At 41.4% G+C, this 21,277-nt stretch overlaps 1 protein-coding gene across 3 annotated transcripts in view; it reads left to right on the top strand.

Annotated features, from left to right (window-relative positions):
• The window catches only part of GIPC2 (GIPC PDZ domain containing family member 2), a 29,450-nt gene extending 8,469 nt beyond the window's left edge, over window positions 1-20,981 (top strand). For all 3 annotated transcript variants that reach the window (XM_009670783.2, XM_009670782.2, XM_009670784.2), the window contains exons 3-6: window positions 6,586-6,766; window positions 9,468-9,577; window positions 10,736-10,817; window positions 19,175-20,981. In XM_009670783.2, coding sequence (XP_009669078.2) covers window positions 6,586-6,766; window positions 9,468-9,577; window positions 10,736-10,817; window positions 19,175-19,329 — 528 coding nt within the window. In that variant the 3' untranslated portion in view covers window positions 19,330-20,981. The remainder of the gene's footprint in view (window positions 1-6,585; window positions 6,767-9,467; window positions 9,578-10,735; window positions 10,818-19,174) is intronic.
• Window positions 20,982-21,277: the final 296 nt, after the last annotated feature.

Here is a 21,277-nt window from a genome sequence, read left to right as displayed (position 1 = left end):
AGCGGCTGCGTGGTTGGGGCAGACCCCTTCAGCAGGACAGGCTGCAACTTCCAGGAAGTCGTACAAACCTTGTCCGAGCAAATGTTGTATCGCTTTTGTTTTACTGGTCTAGTTAGGGGCACGATGACCGTGGCGCAGTCTTGGTGGGAATGCAGTTCTGCATCAGCATAAAAGAGTTTCTAGGAGCCTACTTTGTTGCTGTGTATATTTAGCTAATGGATGTTTTAACAGCATAGAAAATATGGATGCATGAAAGAAAAAGCTGCATCTTTTTTATATTTGGTTTTCTAGCTAAATCATAAAGCAGAGACAGTCTCTTAAAAAAAAAAAAAAATGGTTTGGAAGAATTATTTTTGTTCATATAATTTCCTTCCTTGAAACTTTGTTGCTATGTTCCATTATTAACTAATGATCAATTTTAAACTTCACTATCTGTGGGTTGCTGGAAGCTATTATGGGCTCCAGTAATTTTATTGTGCTTTGTATAACAGGACAGTATCTCGGCTTGATACGTAACCCGGCCAAATTTTACATCTAGCCTTCAAAACTGGGGATTCTCTTTGCTATGGGATCCGATGTTATTTTGTCTTGGTAAAAACAGAGCCTAGTGTCACACTGCTCTCACAAATCTGTTTGTACTTAGCCAGATGAAAAGCTGCATTTTAGAGTGAAAGTAGTCATTCAAAGAGCAACATTTGAACTTGAAGCATTTTTTAAGCGGTTAAGACTGTGCTGTTACAGCGTGATGTGTAAGCAGATATTATAAAATGGAGTGGCATAATTAACAGGAATTACAGCTCGTAAAGAAAATACAGATCCTAGCTTCCAAATGGAGCGTAAAGCGTTTGAAATGCAAGCGTATCAATTGCATCTTAAATACTGTAACAACGCAGCTTGGCTCTCTCTCATCAGCTAACTTGCAGTGAGGATAACAACTGCGTCATATAAAACGTTGTCTGAATGCTGTGCAAACAGCCAGTCAGCATTACTTACAGTGTCATTATTAGGATCCAGGAAAAGAAGAAAAGCTAAATGAGAATGGATTTAATGCTAGTGCTAAACGTTAATTGTAGCGTGGCAGGCACAGTTTTGAACCTTGGCACCCGGTAACAGAAACACGTTTGGGACCTGGTTTCTCGTGTGTTTCCGATACCCCTTCTTCCTTCCTCATGAAGGGTCGTCGTCTTGGCTTTAATCAAGATTAGACAAAAGAAAAGTGCTAGAAAGAGTTAAACTCAGCCCGAAGTTAAAAATTGTCTCAGTATCTGCCAGGGCAGGCAGCACTATCACACTTCCCACCGACTCTCTCGCATGCAGACTCATGTGTGGGCTCAGACACGCGCACGTTAGCGGGCAGCAGGTTTTCTTGATAGCTTCACTGCTAGGCTCGGTGTTACAGGAGTAGGTGGTAATATGTTTATCCCCCTTGTCTCACTGTAAAGTGACTCAAAGTTTGCATGAAACAACCTTAGCCTTTACATAAAAGTACATAATTCAGGAAGGTTTTAGAAACAAATTCCTATCTCTGCAAATTACGGTAAGACATTCTAGTATGTCATAGCTTTTCTGTTAGATAGGGTAGTGACTGTCATGACTTAAGCATATGATAAATATTACTACGTTTAACATCAAAAAGAAGCACTGAAATTTTAAGTGTCCTTTAACTGACTTGATAAATCACAGAGATCTTCTAAGGATTAGGATTTTTTTCTCGCTTTCTACATTTCACTTTAGTGAAGCTAAAAAATACTAACTTCTGTTACATTTTATGACTTTTAGACTATTTATATCCCATGAGATTACGTTAGACGCATTTTTTATGCTTTATTATTATTTCAGAGGAAATACTTGAACATGTATTGTTCAAGTACTGCTACTTGAGCGCAGCCAACAGAGGCAGCGAACAGACGCAGCAGTTTGCGCAGCAGTTCGCGCAGAAGGGCGCTAGAAGGCAAAGAAGGCACCTCCCCATTTTGCACATTTTGCACAGTGGTGTGTCCTTCCCCGGGGCATGGTCATGACACGCCGCAGAGCACGTTCCCCAGTGGCTGCGGGAGGTGCTGCATCGGCTGTGTCTGAGGCCTCAACCCAGACAGACCCTCAGACAGCAGATGCAGCTCTGCAGGTGTCAGGCTGCAGGAGTGCCTGGGGCCTCTCTGTGGGGCCTGGGCTGACAGACAGCTCTCCTGTGTGAGGTGTGCTGTGGTTGACCAGTTGCATCACCAGATAAAGGAGTTACGGGAGGAGGTTAGTAGGCTGCGTAGCATCCGAGAGGATGAGCGGGAGATTGACAGGGTGTTCTCGGAGACTGTTCAGCTCCGGGAGTCCCCTGCCCCCACTGCAGTGGAGTTGTCAGAGGGCTCAGCACCGTGTGTCAAGGTGCATCATAACGCTGTTGAAGAGGGCTGGAAGCTGGTGACCTCTCGTAGAAGGAGAAAGGCTCTTGCTCCTCCTCAAGACTTACCCTTGAAGAACAAGTTTAGCACCCTCCAAGCCGAGGAGGCGCTCAGCATGGCTCCAAGGGAGGCAACTGGCCTGGCAGACCCTGTGCCGTGCAGGAACACCCGGAAGAAGTGGCGAGTGATTGTTGTGGGTGACTCCCTGCTGCAGGGGATGGAGGCACCTATCTGCTGACCTGACCTCTTGTCCAGAGAGGTTTGCTGCCTGCCAGGGGCTCGAATAAGAGATGTCACGGAAAGACTGCCAAGGCTTGTCTATGCATCGGACTACTACCCTCTGCTGCTCTTCCATGTGGGCGCTAACGACACGAAAGGCAAACTGGAAACCATCAAACGGGACTTCAGAGCTCTGGGAATGGTGGTGAAGGGTCTGGGAGCCCGGGTTGTTTTCTCCTCAATCTTGCCTGTGAGGGGAAAGGACGGGAGGAGGAGTAGACGAGTTTTCCAAGTTAACAGCTGGCTGGTATTGGCAACAGGGCTTTGGTTTCTATGACCGTGGGACCCTGTTTGAAGATCAACAGCTGATGGGGAGCGATGGGATCCACCTTACCAAGTGGGGCACGCGCGTCTTTGCCAACAGATTGGCCAGCCTGGTAAGGAGGGCTTTAAACTAGGCAAGATGGGGGAAGGGGAGTGGTATAGTGGCAGGGGAGTCAGTAAAACACTGCTCAAGTCAGGATGCCTCCAGAGGGTGCATGCAGCCAGGGGAGACAGCATGGGACATGGCTATGGAGGATCCTCTTGCACCTCTCCTGGGAAGCTTGCATGCTTGACTGGCTCTCTGAAATGCCTGTATACCAATGCACGCAGCATGGGGAATAAACAGGAAGAGTTAGAGATCTGTGTGCGGTCGCAGGGCCATGATCTCATTGCAGTTACAGAGACATGGTGGGATAGTTCACGTGACTGGAATGCTGTCATGGATGGCTATGTGCTTTTTAGGAAAGACAGGCCAGGAAGGCGAGGTGGTGGAGTTGCTCTTTATGCGAGGGAGCAACTATGGAGCTCTGCCTCGGGGTGGATGAAGAGCAAGTTGAGAGCCTATGGGTAAGGATTAAAGGGCGGGGTAACATGGGTGACACTGTTGTGGGGGTTTACTACAGGCCACCTGACCAGGAGGAAGTCATCGATGAGGCCTTCTACAGACAGCTGGAAGTAGCCTCACGATCACAGGCCCTGGTTCTCCTGGGGGACTTGAACCACCCTGACATCTGTTGGCAAGACAGCACAGCTAGGCACAAACAGTCAAGGAGGTTCCTGCAGAGGACTGATGATAATTTCTTGACCCAGGTGGTAGAGATGCCAACAAGGAGAGGTGCAATGCTAGACCTTGTACTAACAAACAAAGAAGGTCTAGTTGGAGAGGTGAAGGTTGGGGGCAGCCTTGGCTGCAGTGACCATGAGATGGTGGAGTTCAGGATCCTGCGAGGAGGGAGCAGGGCAATAAGTAGGATTGCAACGCTGGACTTCAGGAGAGCTAACTTTGGCCTCTTCAGGGACCTACTTAGGGGAAGCTCATGGGGTAGGGCCCTAGAAGGAAGAGGGGTCCAAGAAAGCTGGTTAATATTCAAGCATCACCTCCTCCAGGCTCAAGATCGGTGCATCCCTCTGAGGAAGAAGTCGAGCAAAGCGGGCAGGAGACCTGCATGGATGAGCAAGGAACTCCTGGCAAATTTCCAACAGAAGAAGGAAGTGTACAGAATGTGGAAAAGGGGACAGGCCACTTGGGAGGAATACAGGGACGTTGTCAGAGCGTGCAGGGATGCGACAAGGAAGGCTAAGGCCCATTTGGAATTAAATCTGGCAAGGGATGTCAAGGACAACAAGAAGAGGTTCATCAAATACATCAATACAGCAAAGGGAACACGAGGGAAAATGTGGGCCCACTGCTGAATGGGGTGGGTGCCCTGGTGACAAAGGATATAGAGAAGGCAGAGTTATTGAATGCTGCCTTTGCTTCCGTCGTCACTGCTAAGGCCAGTCCTCAGGAATTCCAGGCCCTGGGGACAAGAGAGGAAGGCTGGAGAAAGGAAGACTCTCCCTTGGTGGAGGAGGATCAGGTTAGAGATCTTTTGTCCAGACTAGACATCCATAAATCCATGGGCCCTGACGGGATGCACCCACGAGTGCTGAGGGAGCTGGCGGATGTTATTACTAGGCCACTCTCCATCCTCTTTGAAAGGTCCTGGAGATCAGGAGAGGTGCCTGAGGACTGGAAGAAAGCCAATGTCACCCCAGTCTTCCAAAAGGGCAAGAAGGAGGAGCCAGGACACTACAGGCCTGTCAGCCTCCCCTCCATCCCGGGAAAGGTGATGGAACAGCTCCTCCTGGAGGTCCTCACTAAGCATGTGGAGGACAAGAAGGTGATCAGGAGTAGTCAGCATGGATTCACCAAAGGGAAATCATGCTTGACCAATCTGATAGCCTTCTATGACGGAATGACTGGCTGGGTAGATGAGGGCAGAGCAGTGGATGTTGTCTCCCTGGACTTCAGCAAGGCTTTTGACACTGTCTCCCATCACATCCTCCTAGGTAAGCTCAGGAAGTGTGGGCTGGATGAGTGGACAGTGAGGTGGATTGAGAACTGGCTGGATGGCAGAGCTCAGAGGGTTATGATCAGTGGCACAGAATCTAGTTGGAGGCCTGTGGCTAGTGGTGTCCCCCAGGGGTCAGTCCTGGGTCCAGTCTTGTTCAATATATTCCTCAATGACCTGGAGGAAGGGACAGAGTGCACCCTCAGCAAATATGCTGATGATACTAAACTGGGGGGGAGAGGCTAACACACCAGAAGACTGTGCTGCCATTCCGAGGGACCTGGACAGGCTGGAGAGGTGGGCGGAGAGGAACCTCATGAAGTTCAACAAAGGCAAGTGCAAGGTCCTGCATCTAGGCAGGAATAATCCCATGCACCAGGACAGGCTGGGGGTTGACTTGCTGGAAAGTAGCTCTGCTGAGAAGGACCTGGGAGTGCTGGTGGACAACAAGTGAAGCATGAGCCAGCAGTGTGCCCTTGTGGCCAAGAAGGCCAATGGGATCCTGGGGTGCATTAGGCAGAGTGTTGCCAGCAGGTCGAGGGAGGTGATCCTGCCCCTCTCCTCAGCCCTGGTGAGGCCTCACCTGGAGTCCTGTGTCCAGTTCTGGGCTCCCCAGTACAAGAGAGACAGGGCACTCCTGGAGAGAGTCCAGCGGAGGGCTACCAAGATGATTAGAGGGCTGGAGCACCTCTCCTCTGAAGAAAGACTGCAAGAGCTGGGCCTGTTCAGCCTGGAGAAGAGAAGATTGAGAGGGGATCTCATCAACGTGTACAAGTATCTGAAGGGGGAGTGTCAAGAGGATGAGGTCAGCCTCTTCTCCGTGGTGCCCAGCGACAGGACAAGAGGCAATGGGCAGAAACTGAACCACAGGAAGTTCCATCTGAACCTGAGCAAAAACTTCTTCACTGTGAGGGTGACAGAGCATTGGAACAGGTTGCCCAGAGAGGTGGTGGAGTCTCCTTCCCTGGAGATATTCAAAACCCATCTGGATGTGATCCTGGGCAATATGCTCTAGGTGACCCTGCTTGAGCAGGGAGGTTGGACTAGATGATCTCCAGAGGTCCCTTCCAACCTAAACGATTCTGTGATGTAGCTATATGGCTCAAGGAGGAAAATAATAGAAGTTTTCACACTGCATAAGCCCTAATTGAGAATAGGCCTTTATAGTACATAACTTTTGAGTACATCACACGTATTTTTGTGTCCCTGGGTCATATCTGAAAAGAAAAAAGCTCTGTTCCTAGTCTTGCAAAGCTATTAAATCTAAAAATGAAAAATCAGATAAACATGCCCATTACTGACACATTTGGTTGAGTTTGTAAACACAAAAATATTGGGTTATTCAAAAGCTTTAATTTCTGAACTTACTTTTTTTTTGCTTATTTTGTATTCAGTGCATATTAAGATTGTTTAAAAATAATGCTTTCAAAATGTGTTCTATGAAAATATTATACAAAAAGCTCATCACTGCTATAACGAGCACAATGTTACTGACATTTTCAATTGATCGCATTCTTGAAACTGTTATCGCCTGTTCCTCTTTTAAATAAATGTTTCTAATTTTATTATTATGATTTTTTTTCAAACAATAGCGAATCAAAGAAGGTAGCCTTATGGACCAAATCAAAACAGTCTGCGTAGGTGATCACATAGAGTCTATAAATGGAAAAAATGTGTCACAGTATCGGCATTATGAAGTCGCCAAGATGCTAAAAGATCTGGAGAAAGGTCAGATGTTTAAGCTGGAGTTGATAGAGCCTATGAAAGCATTTGGTGAGTGACTTGGATACTGTCCCTCTTGTTTGCTGGATGTTGAAATACTGCCATTGCATTGCATTGCATTGTAAGCTTGTTTTCAGATTGCAGTCAGGTGCTCACTGAACCTAATATAATTGCTAGAAAAAGTGTATTTGTGTTTTTCTTTGAAGCTGGAAATTTATGAATAGATTTTTCCCCTTTGCTTTCTGCCTGCTGGATGTAGTGCTCGCTACTGGGAACCAAGCCCTCTGGCTTGGGCATCTGGTCATCCTACAGTGGGCTGCCTCAGACCCTCAGTCTTGACTTCTTTGCCACCCCATCATCGTGCAAGACAAGTACAAAAACTGCTTCATAGACACAGTTTTATAGCCTAGATTGCTTGACTGATGTGCTGGCCCTCGAACCTCCTCCTCTCTTTTCCACTGCATCTGTTACACGCAGTCCCTGTTCCTCCATGTGCCACTTCTCCACTTCTGAGCCCTTTGCCAGGACTGAGCTCCCTAAGGCAAAAGGATGCTGCTGGAAGCAGAACTCGAGGTTCCCCAGAGCATCCCCTTTGCTGCATGCCTGCCTGCTCTTCCCAATTTTTTTTGATGGCTCTCTAATCACGCAGCGGGTGTACTCCAGGATCAGAGAGAAGCAGTGTGGCAAAGCTCTAGCTCTACTGCCTGTATGCTAGGAGGGAGTGATACTTTATGTAGGAGGAATGTACACTAGTTGCTAATCCTTTTGTACATTAACTTCACTGGATCTGGTAAAGTTAAAAAACAAACAACCTACCAATTGAGCTTAAAGAGTCAAAGAGGAGATTGCACTTCTAATTTTTATTTTCTTGATTTTGGATTTTTTTTTCCATGAACCATCCAATATTTTTCAGTAATAAAAATAGTTCAAAATGCTATTAAGTTAGAAGCATATATGTGCACACCTGTACTGCAAAGTTCAAGATCGCGGTCTTCACCATAGTAGCAAAAACTTGAAAGGTTTATTTTTCAAATCCTTTTTTTCTGTTACCAGTTTGACTACTGTCATACACCAGTCTTGACACTTGGTGTCAGAATAACAGCAGAAATTGAGAATGAGAGGCATTGAAGATTTCTTTTTGCTTTTGGTGCTACTACAAAGAATGATGATAATGAGTTAATCTCTAATGCCTTTGGAGATAAATTCACTTCCTTGTTAAATAAGTAAATGTCTGTTATGTGTTATGCTCAAGTAGTATTAAAAATATATAGTGTTTCAGATAGCTATATAGCTAAAACTTTTTAATATGTCTGTAATTTCTATTCAGTGCTAGACCTGCTGCATAGTCTGTCTGTAAAGACCAGAGTAAATCAACATTTGGATGATGACTTCAGCCATTATCTAATAGTACTTACTTTAGTAAGGTGATTAAGATACCTTATAGTCTGCCTGTGATGGAGAGGAGGAAACCTGCTAATGCCATGGCAATATGTTTTATCTGAAACTGATTTAAGGGGCAATCAGAACTTGGAAAGATGTTTGGAAGCTGCATTTTATTTTTTACCTTGCTGAAATTAATTTACAAATTGCAGTGCCCAGCGTTAAGCTGATTAGAATATCCTGGCTCTTACCTTGGCTGCAGCTGAACTTTAGACATAGATTTATACAGGAGATAGGGTTTAAGATGCAGCACTCTGAGAATGACCCCACGGGGGATTACAAATAAGATCCAGATCCTGATGGACGCATAGGTGCTGAATTTCTAATAGCTTCAACAGAATTTAGCTACTTAAAGTTTGTAAGGATCTAGGCATAAGAGACAAGTCCTTGGAGCCATAAAAAGGGCTAAAGAGAAGTGCTGATTCTGTGTCTACAGACTGTGTAGTACCTATTTGTTAGAATAAGAATAGTTAAAATTCACTTTATAAGCCTTGTTTAGCAGAATAATCTGGATTTTGACTGCTCATGTAGGAGTGATGGGTTGGACAAAGCTGGGCAAAATGAGATGAGAATGTTAAACCCTTACTTTCAAAGAGAGCTTATTAGAGAAATTTGCTATTAACAGAAGGAATAATCTGATGGAGGAAACAGCACAGTTAAAACAGGTCTACAAAATAATCTGGAAAGTATAGAAGAGAAGAGATAAAATTTGTAACTTGCTGTGTCAGTAATATATTAAAGCCACATCATCTAATAGCAAATTAAGGAATCAGAAATCGTATTGAATTGAATGTAAAATCCTGTCCTAGAACAGGAAAGCTGAGACAAGCCAAATCTTAAATGATTTCAGACTTTGCATCATAGCCTCAGCAAAGGTTGGAAATGTTGCGACGTTAAACCTGCTACAAAGTCTGTCTGCAAAGATCACATTAAATTAGCATCTGGCTGATAACTTCAGCCATTATCTAATATTAAGTAATAAATAATTATACTTTTTTTGTACAATAGACATACAATTATGCAAAGTACACACATGAAGTTGAGTGCAATATATTTGCATAGACACATTGGTCAATTGGAGCCCTGTGTTTAGTGTGGTCAAGTGGATTTCAAAATTTGAAGACAAATTATCAGCAGAGCTACACTTGAGGTACACTGAATAATAATTTAATTTTTATATATCTCTAGATCATAATTAGAATAAAAAGTGAAGGTAATGTAGTGATCAGTCAAATCAGATGCATCATGTTATGACTAATGCTTAGTTTTGCTTGGCATTATTTTTCCTGTTTTTGTTTTGTTTTATCTTTAGAAATGCTGGAACCAAGGTCACACGGTGCATCTCTGCCAGAGGCTAAAATCTCCAGAGGGAGAGAAACTCTTCGACTGAGAACAAAAGGCCCTGCCACTGTGGAGGAAATGGTATGGTTATTTTGGGGTCTTGGAATAGTTAAATCTTCTGTCACCTGATTTACTCTTCTCCAAGGTTTGTAAGGTAAAATAGGAAGGAAAAACCTGTATGTTTACAAAACTTACTGGGTCAATTTGAGGACTGCTTTCTGCAGGGAGAAAATGTTTGTTTTAAGGTGAAGACCTTGGTTTATACCTAGACGAATGAAGGCTTGAAGAACAAGGATGTGATTCTGGGCGAGGACCAAAGATTAGCCGTTTCTTTAGGGGAAAACATCTAGTGACTTATGTATGCATTTATATTAGGTGCTACATAATTGAACTATAGAATTATTTAGGTTGGAAGGGAGCTTTATCTAATCCAGCCTCCTGCGTAAAACAGGTCTAACTTAAAGCTAGATCAGACTGCCCAGGACTCCTCCTGTTGAACCTCTGAGATCAACTGAGGCCAAGAGGAGTTTTGGCAGGCTGCCTTTGTGTGTGTGAATGGCGTATTTGTTTGCTTTTGAATTTTTTCCTTTGGTGGATATATGTGTCACCAGATTGTGGCTCAGCGGAAGAATGACTGACCATCTTCATGCCTAGCTAGTTGGTGCAATACTAGCACAATAAGGGTGGATGTGGAGGAATATGGAAACAGAGAGCCTATGTTTAGGTATTGGAGATTATGTCAATGGGGTTAAACTGGATTAGACCAAAGAGTGTTGAAAAGGCATGGGAACAGGGGAAAGGAAAATTAAAAAGTTGGCTCTGTTTCCGATACTGCAAAGTGTACGGGGCTAGAGTAAAGGTTAAGAGAGCCTAATGACTTACGTGGGCACAAATATGTGTAAAATCAGGACTGACATTTGGAAGAAGAATTTTATTTACTCTGGGTTCCCATAAAGCTGATGAAGATTTGATGATGATACATATTTTCAGGAGTTGAAAGGCTCATGTTTAGTTTGGTGAAAGTGAGAGTTATGTAGCTATATCTGACATTAATAGGAAAGCTAGAGTTTTTGAGAAGAGCGGAAGACAGTGAAATAATGTGTTTTACTTTTGGGTTTTGTAAGTCTAGGTAGGTAGGATGGGAGCTGGTGCAATCAGTGGCCAGTTGCTCATTATTTTGACATCTGCAAAGAGGTATAATCATGCATTTACTCTATTTCTCCCTTTATTTCAACAAAGCCATCTGAAGCTGAAGAAAAAGCAATAAAAAAGGTGGATGAACTTCTTGAAACATATATGGGGATAAGAGATATTGAATTAGGTGAGTATTTAAAACATGCATTACTACATGATTAAATCACTTCTCATTTTGGGCAATGTAAAGCTATTGTAAGCGTTTTTATCTCTAGATGTTGAGGCACAATTTGTCCAACGTGGATTCTCAAAACCTTACTTGTTTTTCTCCAGATATATCTCTCTGATAAAAGAAAGAATCCTTCACTACAAACCTTGTAATTTAATTCATCCTTTATTCTTTCTATGCTATTGCATATATTATGAGTTGTTTGCAACTAATTAACTGTCATCCCTGTTTTCCTTCTGGTCATTATTTTCTAGTGGAATTTGTATGCATAAATGTTTAAGGATTGTTAAGGACAAGCACATCTATCCACTTATACTTACTCTCTTTTGCCCCTTGACATAGATGCGTTAAATTTGATCACTAAAGTTTGAATTTGAGATCTCCAGCAGTGAAAGGGCAAATATTTAGCAGTGGAGCTGACAAAATGATTGCACAAGCTTATCAACATTTCTAAAGCCTGTGGTCTGAAGAAACATATGAAATTTTCCAGAATATTTACTAGCTATTAAAATTGGCTGTTCATAATGAAAAAGCTATTCAAACTCAGTATCCAAAGTTCCTTAAAACGCGTGTTTAATTGCATCAAATATGTCCTTGCACCTGTTGTGACTCTGTTACTCTCACAACAGTTAGATAGGAACTTCTCTTTGTAATGGAGGAAGCCACTAATGTTTTGCAGTCTAGCAGAATAACAAGCCCCTCTGTAGGGAGCTGCACCTGGATGCAGTCCTCAGGCAAGGCTGAAGAACTGATAATGCCTTGGAACCCCTCCCTAGAGATAAAGGGAAAGGTATTTATTATTATAGTATTATCTAAAAGTCGGCCAAGAATTAGGAAGGGATAAGCTAAATGGAAAGAGATACTGAAAAGAAAGCCTATCTGAGAGAGAAGGGGGGGCCAAAGCAGAAGACATTGAGGGAGTAGGTCTGGCATGAAACTAAGGGCAACGCCAGGAGGGCTGGGCAGGCAGCAGTCAGAACAGAGGAACAAGAACAATAAGAGATCATCTGAATAGCCAAAGTCCTATGTTGGCTGCTCCTACTGGCAAGTATTTAGCTGGCAGGTTCTCCAATTTTTTCCTGTGAGGAAAATAGTAGGTAAAGTACTATTTGTTCCCCAGCCAAAGGTAGAAATGGGCTCCCTGACACAGAATGAAGAGTAGAGCTGGCCAAAACTTCTCTTTTGCAGGAAATGTCTAAACTTTCCAGTTCCCAAAAAGCTGAAAATTCTCAACTGTTTCAGCAACTCTAATGTGTGATGCCTCTGGCATGCAGTACGCTCCCTGGAGCCCTGTGTGGTGCTGGCTCTTCGTTCAGGTTGAGGAGATTCCAGGTCCTGTGGCTCCCCTGCAGCCTCTGCTATTCAGTCCATTGTTGGTTCAGGCTTCAAAGCTCCTGAGGCTCGAGCTGGCTACCCTACCTGGAAGCTGTTTTTGTCATGCAGCTTGGGGCTACTATCCTTGCTGATTCCCTCTCTACAGTCTCCAGGGTCCTGGCTCGGGGCAGTATTTCGGAGGTCCAATAAGCAGCTCCAGGGGTTCTAGTTTCAGTGCCCGTAGCCCAGGGCCTGGAGATCCTAGGCTACAGAGTGGTTTTTTGGGCTGCCTACATGTTATGCTCCACTCCGGGTCAGAGAAGTGAGTGTCTGTGGGAGCTGGTGTTCTCCGTGTTTCTGGCTCTTGGGACCATAACAGGACAGCTCTTGTACAGTAAACGAAGGAGTTCAGCTCCCAGCATGTGTGGCTGAGCTAGTCACAAAGCACCTAGTGGTGCTTTTCCATGAATTCTCTAATTCCTTGCATCTTTCAGTGTGTAGTTTTGAAAATTTCAAAGAATGCTTTCAAAGAACACTTAAAGAATAAATAAATCTTTGTCCTCAGAGCGAAGCTCTTTCTCCTATCTGAGTTTATTTTTCTCTTCACCTCTTCCTTTTAATCTTCCCCAAAAGGCAGTGAAACAGATAGAAATTGCCATGATCAAAGACTGTAGGTTTCATGTAGCTTCAATTTGCATTTTGAAGCCATTTCATAAAATTCAAATCTTAGAATCAAGGGCCACAGGGTGATGACAAAAAAAAAAAAAGTAAAGTTCATCATTGTTAAACAATTAAAAAGCTCTAGGACTCTTTAGGAATGGAGAGCTAATCACCTGTCACAAATCTGTTCAATTAACATACATCAATTTTGTTATATGAGATTGATGAGATCAATCACCCATGAAAATGAAATATGAGGAAAGGATTCATTCAGAGAATGCCAATCACTGTTCAGCTAGAAATTTCACTAATTACTCAAGCCAGATTAGTTGAAAATGCAAGTCATCACAATGCGACAGCTGACAAGCGATTAAGATCTCAATCATTGCTCACTCCCATGCAGTTCTGTTTGTCAGAAGCTTTGGATGTCAGTTAACATTACTCTTTTATCTCCATTAAAATGACACTTCCATAGTGTGAGTGAATTTTGAAACAGTGCTCCAATTTTAAGCTAGAATTTAGAAAAGAAAGAAAAATAATGTAAAACTACAGACGGAATTAAAAATGAGATGAAGCCCTTAATTTTTGCATAGTTAAGTATCTTGACAGTTTCAAGAATGGATGACTAAATCTATACACAAATACCTAAGTTGGAGTAAAATGCTTGGAAATCATTTAATGGAAATGCATCCACTGTGCACGTGTTTGGCACAGTTTGTTATTCTCTGTGATCCAATGATCTAAATGGTGTCGAGATTTACATAGCTGCCTCTTAAATGCACTCTTACCTTTTTACCTCTGTATTCCATTTTACTGAAAGCTGAACTTAGCCTGTGGAGTGTACCCTTCCATCTCCAAAGGACTATTTTTGCTTCATCTCCTACTTCCAATTTCTCACGTTTGTTTCGTACCTTTCAGATTGATCAGGTTGGGTCACTGAATATATATGTGTGCGTACTGTAACCCCATAATGTATTTATATGGTTGATTATTCATTTACTTCAAGAGAATAATGGAAGCTTTGTGAAAGTAGCAAGACTGATTAAATAAGGGACGCTCTCCGCTCTGGGAAGGATTGGTACTTAATAAAAAGAAACAAGAAGGAAGGATATTTCCCACGGTTCCTTGAATGCCCTGTCTTGAGAGCGTTCAACAGGAAGCCAAAACCAAGTAATGTTAAACACTGAAAACTGCAATGATGCCCTTCATTTTCCCTCATGTCATAAGGAGACTGAATGTGAATTTGAACTCTTTAAAAGTGTCGTGACAAAATGATAATACTAGTTACCTTTGATGCAGGCCGAGCTCCTGGTAATGTTACAGGTAGATAAATACTGATGCTTCTGTAGAGACTTCTGAAAAAGTTTGTTTAAAAGGATACAAGATAGGATGTGGGTAGCAAAGACACTATATAAGGTGTAATTAGTAAAAATGGCAGGCAGATCATAGATCTCAGAGCACAAACTAAATGTATCTGTCAAAAGTGAAAATAAAGGTTTTCTGAAAGAAGATCTTCAAAGTTATTTCCACGGGAAATGAAGAAAAAAAAAAGTCAATATACTACTTAGTTCACTTTCTGGGAACTTCAGTATTGAGCTTTTCAGTTAAAGCTGAAAGACTTCTAACTCCTACTGCTTTTGAGTTTGCTGAACTTTTCATATGTAAAAACTTTCCATATGTAAATAAACTTCACAAGTATGAGCATTATCTGAAGTGAGATTTAGAAAATATATATATTTGAACAGAGATGGGGCATCTGGTGTGTGTGCAAAATTTGGAATAACTATGCTCTTTGTTAGAATAAAATTCCTGTAATGACTTATTGTGCAGCTGTTACAAGAAGCGGTTGGGAAAAGGGAGGGTAGTGGAGGAAACTTGGCATGGAACTATCACTCTCTGAGAACTAAAGTTTTCTTCAAGTTGGCAAGTATCTACTAAATGCTTTGGCAATCAGTGATTTTTGATTTGCCTGAGGAATTATGCATTGCAAATTTCTCTGTAAACATGCATATCATGCACAGAATTTTCCAACTGTGCTACAAAGAGGAAGACAGCCTGTAAAGGTATATATGTCTATGTAAATCGTCAGTGAAATAAGGATATGTATATTGAGTGTCAGAGGAGACCTATTTATCTTCCCTATGCATGAAACCAGTGAAGCAGGGTTCAGCTTTTTGCATACATATACATTAGTGGTACAACTTGCATGGGAAAATCAGGAAGGATTGCATGCATCTTGCATTACCACTTACTGTATGGTGATATAACTCTACTGACACTAGAGGTCAGCACCAAGCTGCTGAAAAAGTACACACCAGCAGTGAAGTCCTGGCGCTCTTCGCAGGAGTGTATTTCACCATATGAAGTGAATCTGAGAGAGTCAGCACACATTAACAAATGTACTGCATTAAGTATACTCTTGTCGTGCTGATTACAGGTGTTCATTGCAGTTGAGAAAACACTTTTATTTCAGGCTACTTCTTTCAATGACAGTGATGTTTTGACTCCTGCTCAGTTGAGTTGAAATTCATCTTGATTGTCCAAGTTTAGTGGATTTTATTTTCCAGCTTGATACACCTCTGAAAAAATATGTTTAAGGCACTATTTCATAATTTTGCAAGCTCAATAGTTAAACAGAATTGTATCTGAAGTAACATTTTGGGTTAATAACAACCTTGGAGTTTATTACAGTGTAATCTTGAAGCTTCAGCTAGGGCAGTTGGACAGTAACATAAGCCTGTGTCATATTGCCTTATTGCTGCTTTCCTGGACAGCTGTGTCATATGGCTCTTTTCATACATCTTGATCAATTTATCTTTATACTAGCTAAGTTCCTTTCTCCTGCTCTTCCTGTTGGAGCGCATCGCTACGTCTTAACTTCTCCGATGGCTGCTTTTAATATCTTGAGCAAATTTATCTGCAGCTATTTGTTCTTGTATCATGATTGTCTTTTGCCTTGCATAGGTCTTCTCCCTCTGCCCTCTCCTAATGTCAATACAGAGTAACCTCATATCCTGGTCCGTAACTGGAAATCTGTGAAGTTTAAATTAGACCCTTCACCTCATTTTCCCCAGGGTCATTGCTCTTTTGCCATGCCGTCTGGGGGTAGAGAGAGGTGGTGATGGGACAAAAACTGGTCTTTTGGTTGTTGGGAACAAGAGTCCCTTGTTTAAAGCTTGTTTCCCGTTCAGACTCCTCTGCATCAGCGTCCCAGGATCTTCACAGGGGAGGTGGAAAGAATTGATATGACAGGACTAGGGTTTCTTCTGGCGGGAAAATAAGTGTTGAGAGTCCTTAAGAACCAACAGTGGTGCCCAGGAAACTGGGTTACATTTGAACTGTTTTGATAATAGCAGTTTGTTTGTTAAAATTTATGTGAATTTTCCTTGGACTGCACTGTGTAGTTTGGCACACTGAAATTCTGTTTTGAGTCTCATGTCTGAATGCAGTTAAAATCAAAACATAAAATTTGTTCAAAACTACTGTTGCTGACGTCTACAATATGGCTCAAGTTTGCTCATAGCTTGTTACAAGTTTGCATAATAGCAAACACTGTTTGCCAGAAGTTCATAAATGTCAGTAAACTTGAGATGAGTTTCGGGTTAATAAAATAATATTAAATGCATTTTAAAAAACTTTAGAGCAGGAGAAATTTATTTTGCTTTTATGGGAGAGATTTGGTCATGTTGATACAACACGACATACGCAGTACACAATGGTACACAGTGGACTGTGCTGGTGAAGATGGTCTTCTGTGGTTTGAGAATATCCTTCCCTTTCTCAGGCACTGTAATACATGTTTTCCACTTGGATATTGCTCTGAGAAAAGGCTAGAAGCTATCATATCCTTCAAGTGTGACGTTAGGAGGTAGTATGTTCATGAAGAAAGTGGTGGTTACCTAATGTATAACAGAGAGATGCAAAACATCTTGCAGTTTAAGGCAGGTGTATAAGATAATTCCAAAACGCAGCAGCCTTTTTGGGTTTCATCTGTGGTGCAATACCCTCTTGTTGTGAATGTCAGCAGAAACTGTGGAGAAAAGACAGCTTAGGAAATAAACTGCATTCAGCTGTGCTGTTTGTGCTGAGTTTGTTTTACAGAGTCTGCAACACCCCTCAGACCAAGATAGCCTGCTGCCCATGGTTTCTCCTTGCCCAGCTTACAGCTGCTCCTGTCCTCCCTGCTGACACCTTTCATCCTTCTGGTGGGTGCAGGGGCCACGACCCAGAGATATCTGAGCCCTCATGGTTTCTTTTGCTCTAATAACCCAGGGCCCCTGACACCTGATATTGTTTGAAATAGACTGTTGTAATTTTTTTCGGAAATTAGGGAAACTGCCCAGTGGTTGAAGGTCAGAGATGAGCATAGGAGTGAAGGGCTGAGCCCTCAGCAGTGACCCTAACTTAGCTGTGTCCCAGCTAGGGTCTAAACCTTGATAAATTCTGATACTCAGCTGTTCAGTAGGAGAAAATACTGGACAGCGTGGGTGTACCAGATATAGTTTGCCTCTATGGTATCAGCCCTTTGCTGCAACTTTCTCTGAGTGCCAGGAGGCTGCTGGTGGTTCCTGTTGCGAGTCCTTTCCCATGTCGTGGCAGCATGTGAAATACCTGGCTGAAACTTCTGGGATTTCCAGCAGCGGCTTTGATCTTTTGACTTCTGACTAGCATAAGCACAGTTTTTCCCAGCCTTTAGGGTGCTAATAAATTAAAGATTTGTTTTCCAGAGCTGGAAATAATAACTAAAGCAAACCCATGCACTCATATTGGAACGGTTCTAAAAACAGTCATTCTTTAGTCTGCACGATATTGAAAGAAATACAGATCCAAGTAGAAGAAGAAGTGCGGCTCCCAGTTACTGCCTCAGTTCTTTTACTACTCTGAAGTGTTTTTTTTGGCTTTAGGCTGGAGATTCCCAGGGCAGCATAGGGTTTGTTCATCAGATTGTTCTCTTTGCAGCACTCCACCAGCCAGGTCTCTGAAAGCTCACGTGCTGGATTATATACTGCAACATTGTTCTTAAACAGTGCCATGGTAGCTCCCTGTTCCAGTGGTTTGCAAGTATTGGAAAGCCTAATGTAGCCTCTGCTTTAATTTTTGCATCATGGCTATCTTGATTTTTGCAGACTTCCTGACCTTCCCGAGAAAGTTTCAGGAACTTGTTGATGTTTTCACGTTGGGCTTTTATTTGCACCTGAAATATTCAAGTATTTTTCTCTTCTCTTTAGGAAATGGTCAAACTTTTCCCTCTTTTTTTTTTTTTTCTTTTCTTTTTTATGACTTGAAAACTTTAACATGCACTTCTTGCAGAGTGTTCAGTTTCTGTGCATTCTTTCTTTGGAAGAGAATAGATAGCTGAATAGATAATTCGGTCATAATTTTTGTAGCAGTGGCTCTTTTCAGTTTCTGCTGAGACGCTATATGCAGTTCTGACAGGCCTTAATAATAATAGATGACTTAAAGCTTTTTTTTCTGTAGATTTCAAAGTACTTTTAAAAATAAGGTAAGTGTTCTTATTTTCACCATGCATAAAGGGAATCTGAGGCACCGAAAAATTCAGGTAACTGGTTCAAGGTCCGGTGATTAGTATTAGAATGAGGAATAGGTCAAAAATCTCTGGAGAGTACAGCTGCTTTCAGCCAGTTGCATACATACTGTGCCCAGAATCTGACAAACCTGAAGTTAATTTTCTCTGCATTTTATATAGTGCATGAGTTGAAGGTAGCATTTGAATCCTTTTTTTGCCTAAATAGATTGGATACTTAAGTGTTTTTTCTAGATCCATTTACCATTACTCTTTTCCAAACGCTGGTCATGCTCAGTGTTTAAGCTAATGGGTGGTTTTTGGAAATTACATATTACTTTGGTTGCATGTATTTATTATGCAGCCTCGATGTTGTTTTCCATGTTCAATCTCTAAACGTGTGTATCAAGCTCAAGGAAATTGGTCGGTAACCGGCATGAGAGTCTCGTTATCCTAAAAGAGGAATTGTACTGACCCTTGTCTTTTAGACCCATGCCTCATATGTCTTCAGTAATGAATGATTTAATAAGATAAAAATGAAGGTTGGTTAAATTAAAAATTAAACTTCCCCCAAACAAGCAGAAGATTATATCAGTAGTGTTGCAAGGAAGTTTTCCGATTTTGCAGAACAGAAGGGAGCTTCTGCAGGGGGAAATAAGTGCATAAATCGTAGCTCACTTACAGAATTTAGGATTCACTTTAAATCTCCCTGAGGTGGCCTTACTTGATATTGAAAATATACCTTCAAAAAGTATTTGGCCATATATGCTAGCTGTCATTTTTGTGATAATTACATTATTTTGTTGTATTTTTCTAGCTGCAACAATGGTGGAAGCTGGAAGAGATAAGAAAAACCCAGACGAATTTGCAATGGCATTGGATGAAGCTCTTGGAGATTTTGCTTTTCCAGATGAGTTTGTCTTTGATGTATGGGGAGCAATTGGTGATGCTAAGCAAGGGAGACTTGAATGAGAACTGTGCAGTTTGTCAATCCCTGTTTGAAAATAGAGAATGATTTTCAAATACATGTATCAGAATTTTTTTTTATTGAAGGGAATCCATGATGCTCTGTATTAGTATTCTTATCAGAAACTTTTGTTTTGCAAAGGAAGGTTTCCAGCAGAAATTTGGAGATAAGCCTAAAGTCCTGACAACCGCACATTCAAAACAAACATTTAATTTATATGCAGAAATCGTTGTGAGGAGTGGGAAAAGGAGATATATACATATATATATAGTATGAATTTTGTGAACATTAGGTATCTCTAATCGTACCCATAGTTTGATATCAACATTCTGAAACGTTAGACATGCACCACAGAGTTTTGATTTTTTAATCTCTTCTGAAGAAAGGTTTATAAACTTGATGACATACTGCCTAGCTATACACTGCAATTCCCTGGTCTTCTATTGTCCTTAAGTTTGCAAGCACACAGAGCTGTGGAAAACCTGAAACCTCAGGTTTTCTTATTCTTTGGCCTGGAAGTAGTCTTTTCAGTAGTGTGTGTTGGGAAGAAGCTACCTTGTTTCTGGAGAAGTTGAATTCAGAGAGCAAAAATTTCCTCTGAAATGTGAGAGGTAAGACCTCTGAATGAGAAAGACTTGCTTTCATTCAAGTCCTAATACACACTGTCTGCATACTACTAAGATGAACAGATAGTAGAAATGCTTGAAGCAGGTAGGAAGCTGTTGCTTTACTCTCAGATGCCATATTATTGCAATAATAATTGCATAGGAAGAAACATGTTAATTTTGATTATTATTCCTATATTTGAATCATACCTGTGATGGAACTGGAAGTCATAGCATATGACTAATTGAGGGCTTAACTGCTCTTTGCATATGCTAAATGCTTTGTTGAGAACATATGAAGATGCTCCTTTCTTTTTTGTGCTTTTCTTCACATGGCAATGTCGAGGAGAGATTTAAAAAGGTGTTCGAAACTGGAGGGTTTTTTTCCATGCAATCTGCGATTGTTTGCATTTTATATATTGTTGTAAAATCTCAGACAGTCACAGATAGGCTGAAAATGCATGCCTAAAACATTAAAATATATTTAACTCATTTTAGATGTTTGATTTTCAAATCATCTTGTACATAAAAGTATTTCCTTTTATGATAATGTCTTACTAATAGATCACAGATTATTAAAAATAAACCATCTATTTCAATACATCCAGCAGGCCTGTGTTTATACTCTTGTTCGCTTTGTGTTTAATCAAGAGTGATGGAATAAGTTTTGTTTTTGCTTATAACTGGATTCATTTTCAGTTTTTGCTGTGCTTGGTTTTAATCAAGGCAGATGTCTGCTGGTATGTTTAGAAATAGCTACTTCCAATTGATTATTATACTGATTCGGAAGTTAAAAAAAAAATGTTTTCTCAATTTACATTTTACCCAAATAACACGTAACAAGTGTCCCTGAAAACAAAATTGAGCAAGAATATGGGGAAGATATCATGTAGTATTTTTATATTTGCACAAATGTATACATTAATAGATATTAGGTGTATTTTCTAAATCACTATGTAGTTACTTTTCTTCTGAGGAAAATGCCTTTCACTATCTTGTGGAGATTTCTTTTTAAATTAAAATAAAGACTATGCCAAGAGTTCTATACGTTCTATGTTAATGATTTTTTTTTTTTTGCTAAAACCGTAACACTTAGATGTGTCATTGGCAATCAGCGCTTAAGAGGTTCTTAAGAAAGAAAACTTTGTTCAGAAAACTTTGGTTGTTTATTCCGTCTTTGGGTGAACTGCAGCTTCTCTTAAACAGCTTGTGGTACCATTCTGTGCTTGTGCTAATCTTACCAAACGGGCTGTCACCAAAAAAGGTGGACCAGATTTTGCTCCTGGGCTGCATGTCTTATTCCTTTTTTATGCTGGCACTGGTATTTGTGTTTGTGCAGTTGCGCATG

This window comes from Struthio camelus, chromosome 8, assembly GCF_040807025.1.
Source record: "Struthio camelus isolate bStrCam1 chromosome 8, bStrCam1.hap1, whole genome shotgun sequence".
Taxonomy (NCBI): Eukaryota; Metazoa; Chordata; class Aves; order Struthioniformes; family Struthionidae; genus Struthio; species Struthio camelus.
This window is presented reverse-complemented; position numbering and strand designations above follow the sequence as displayed.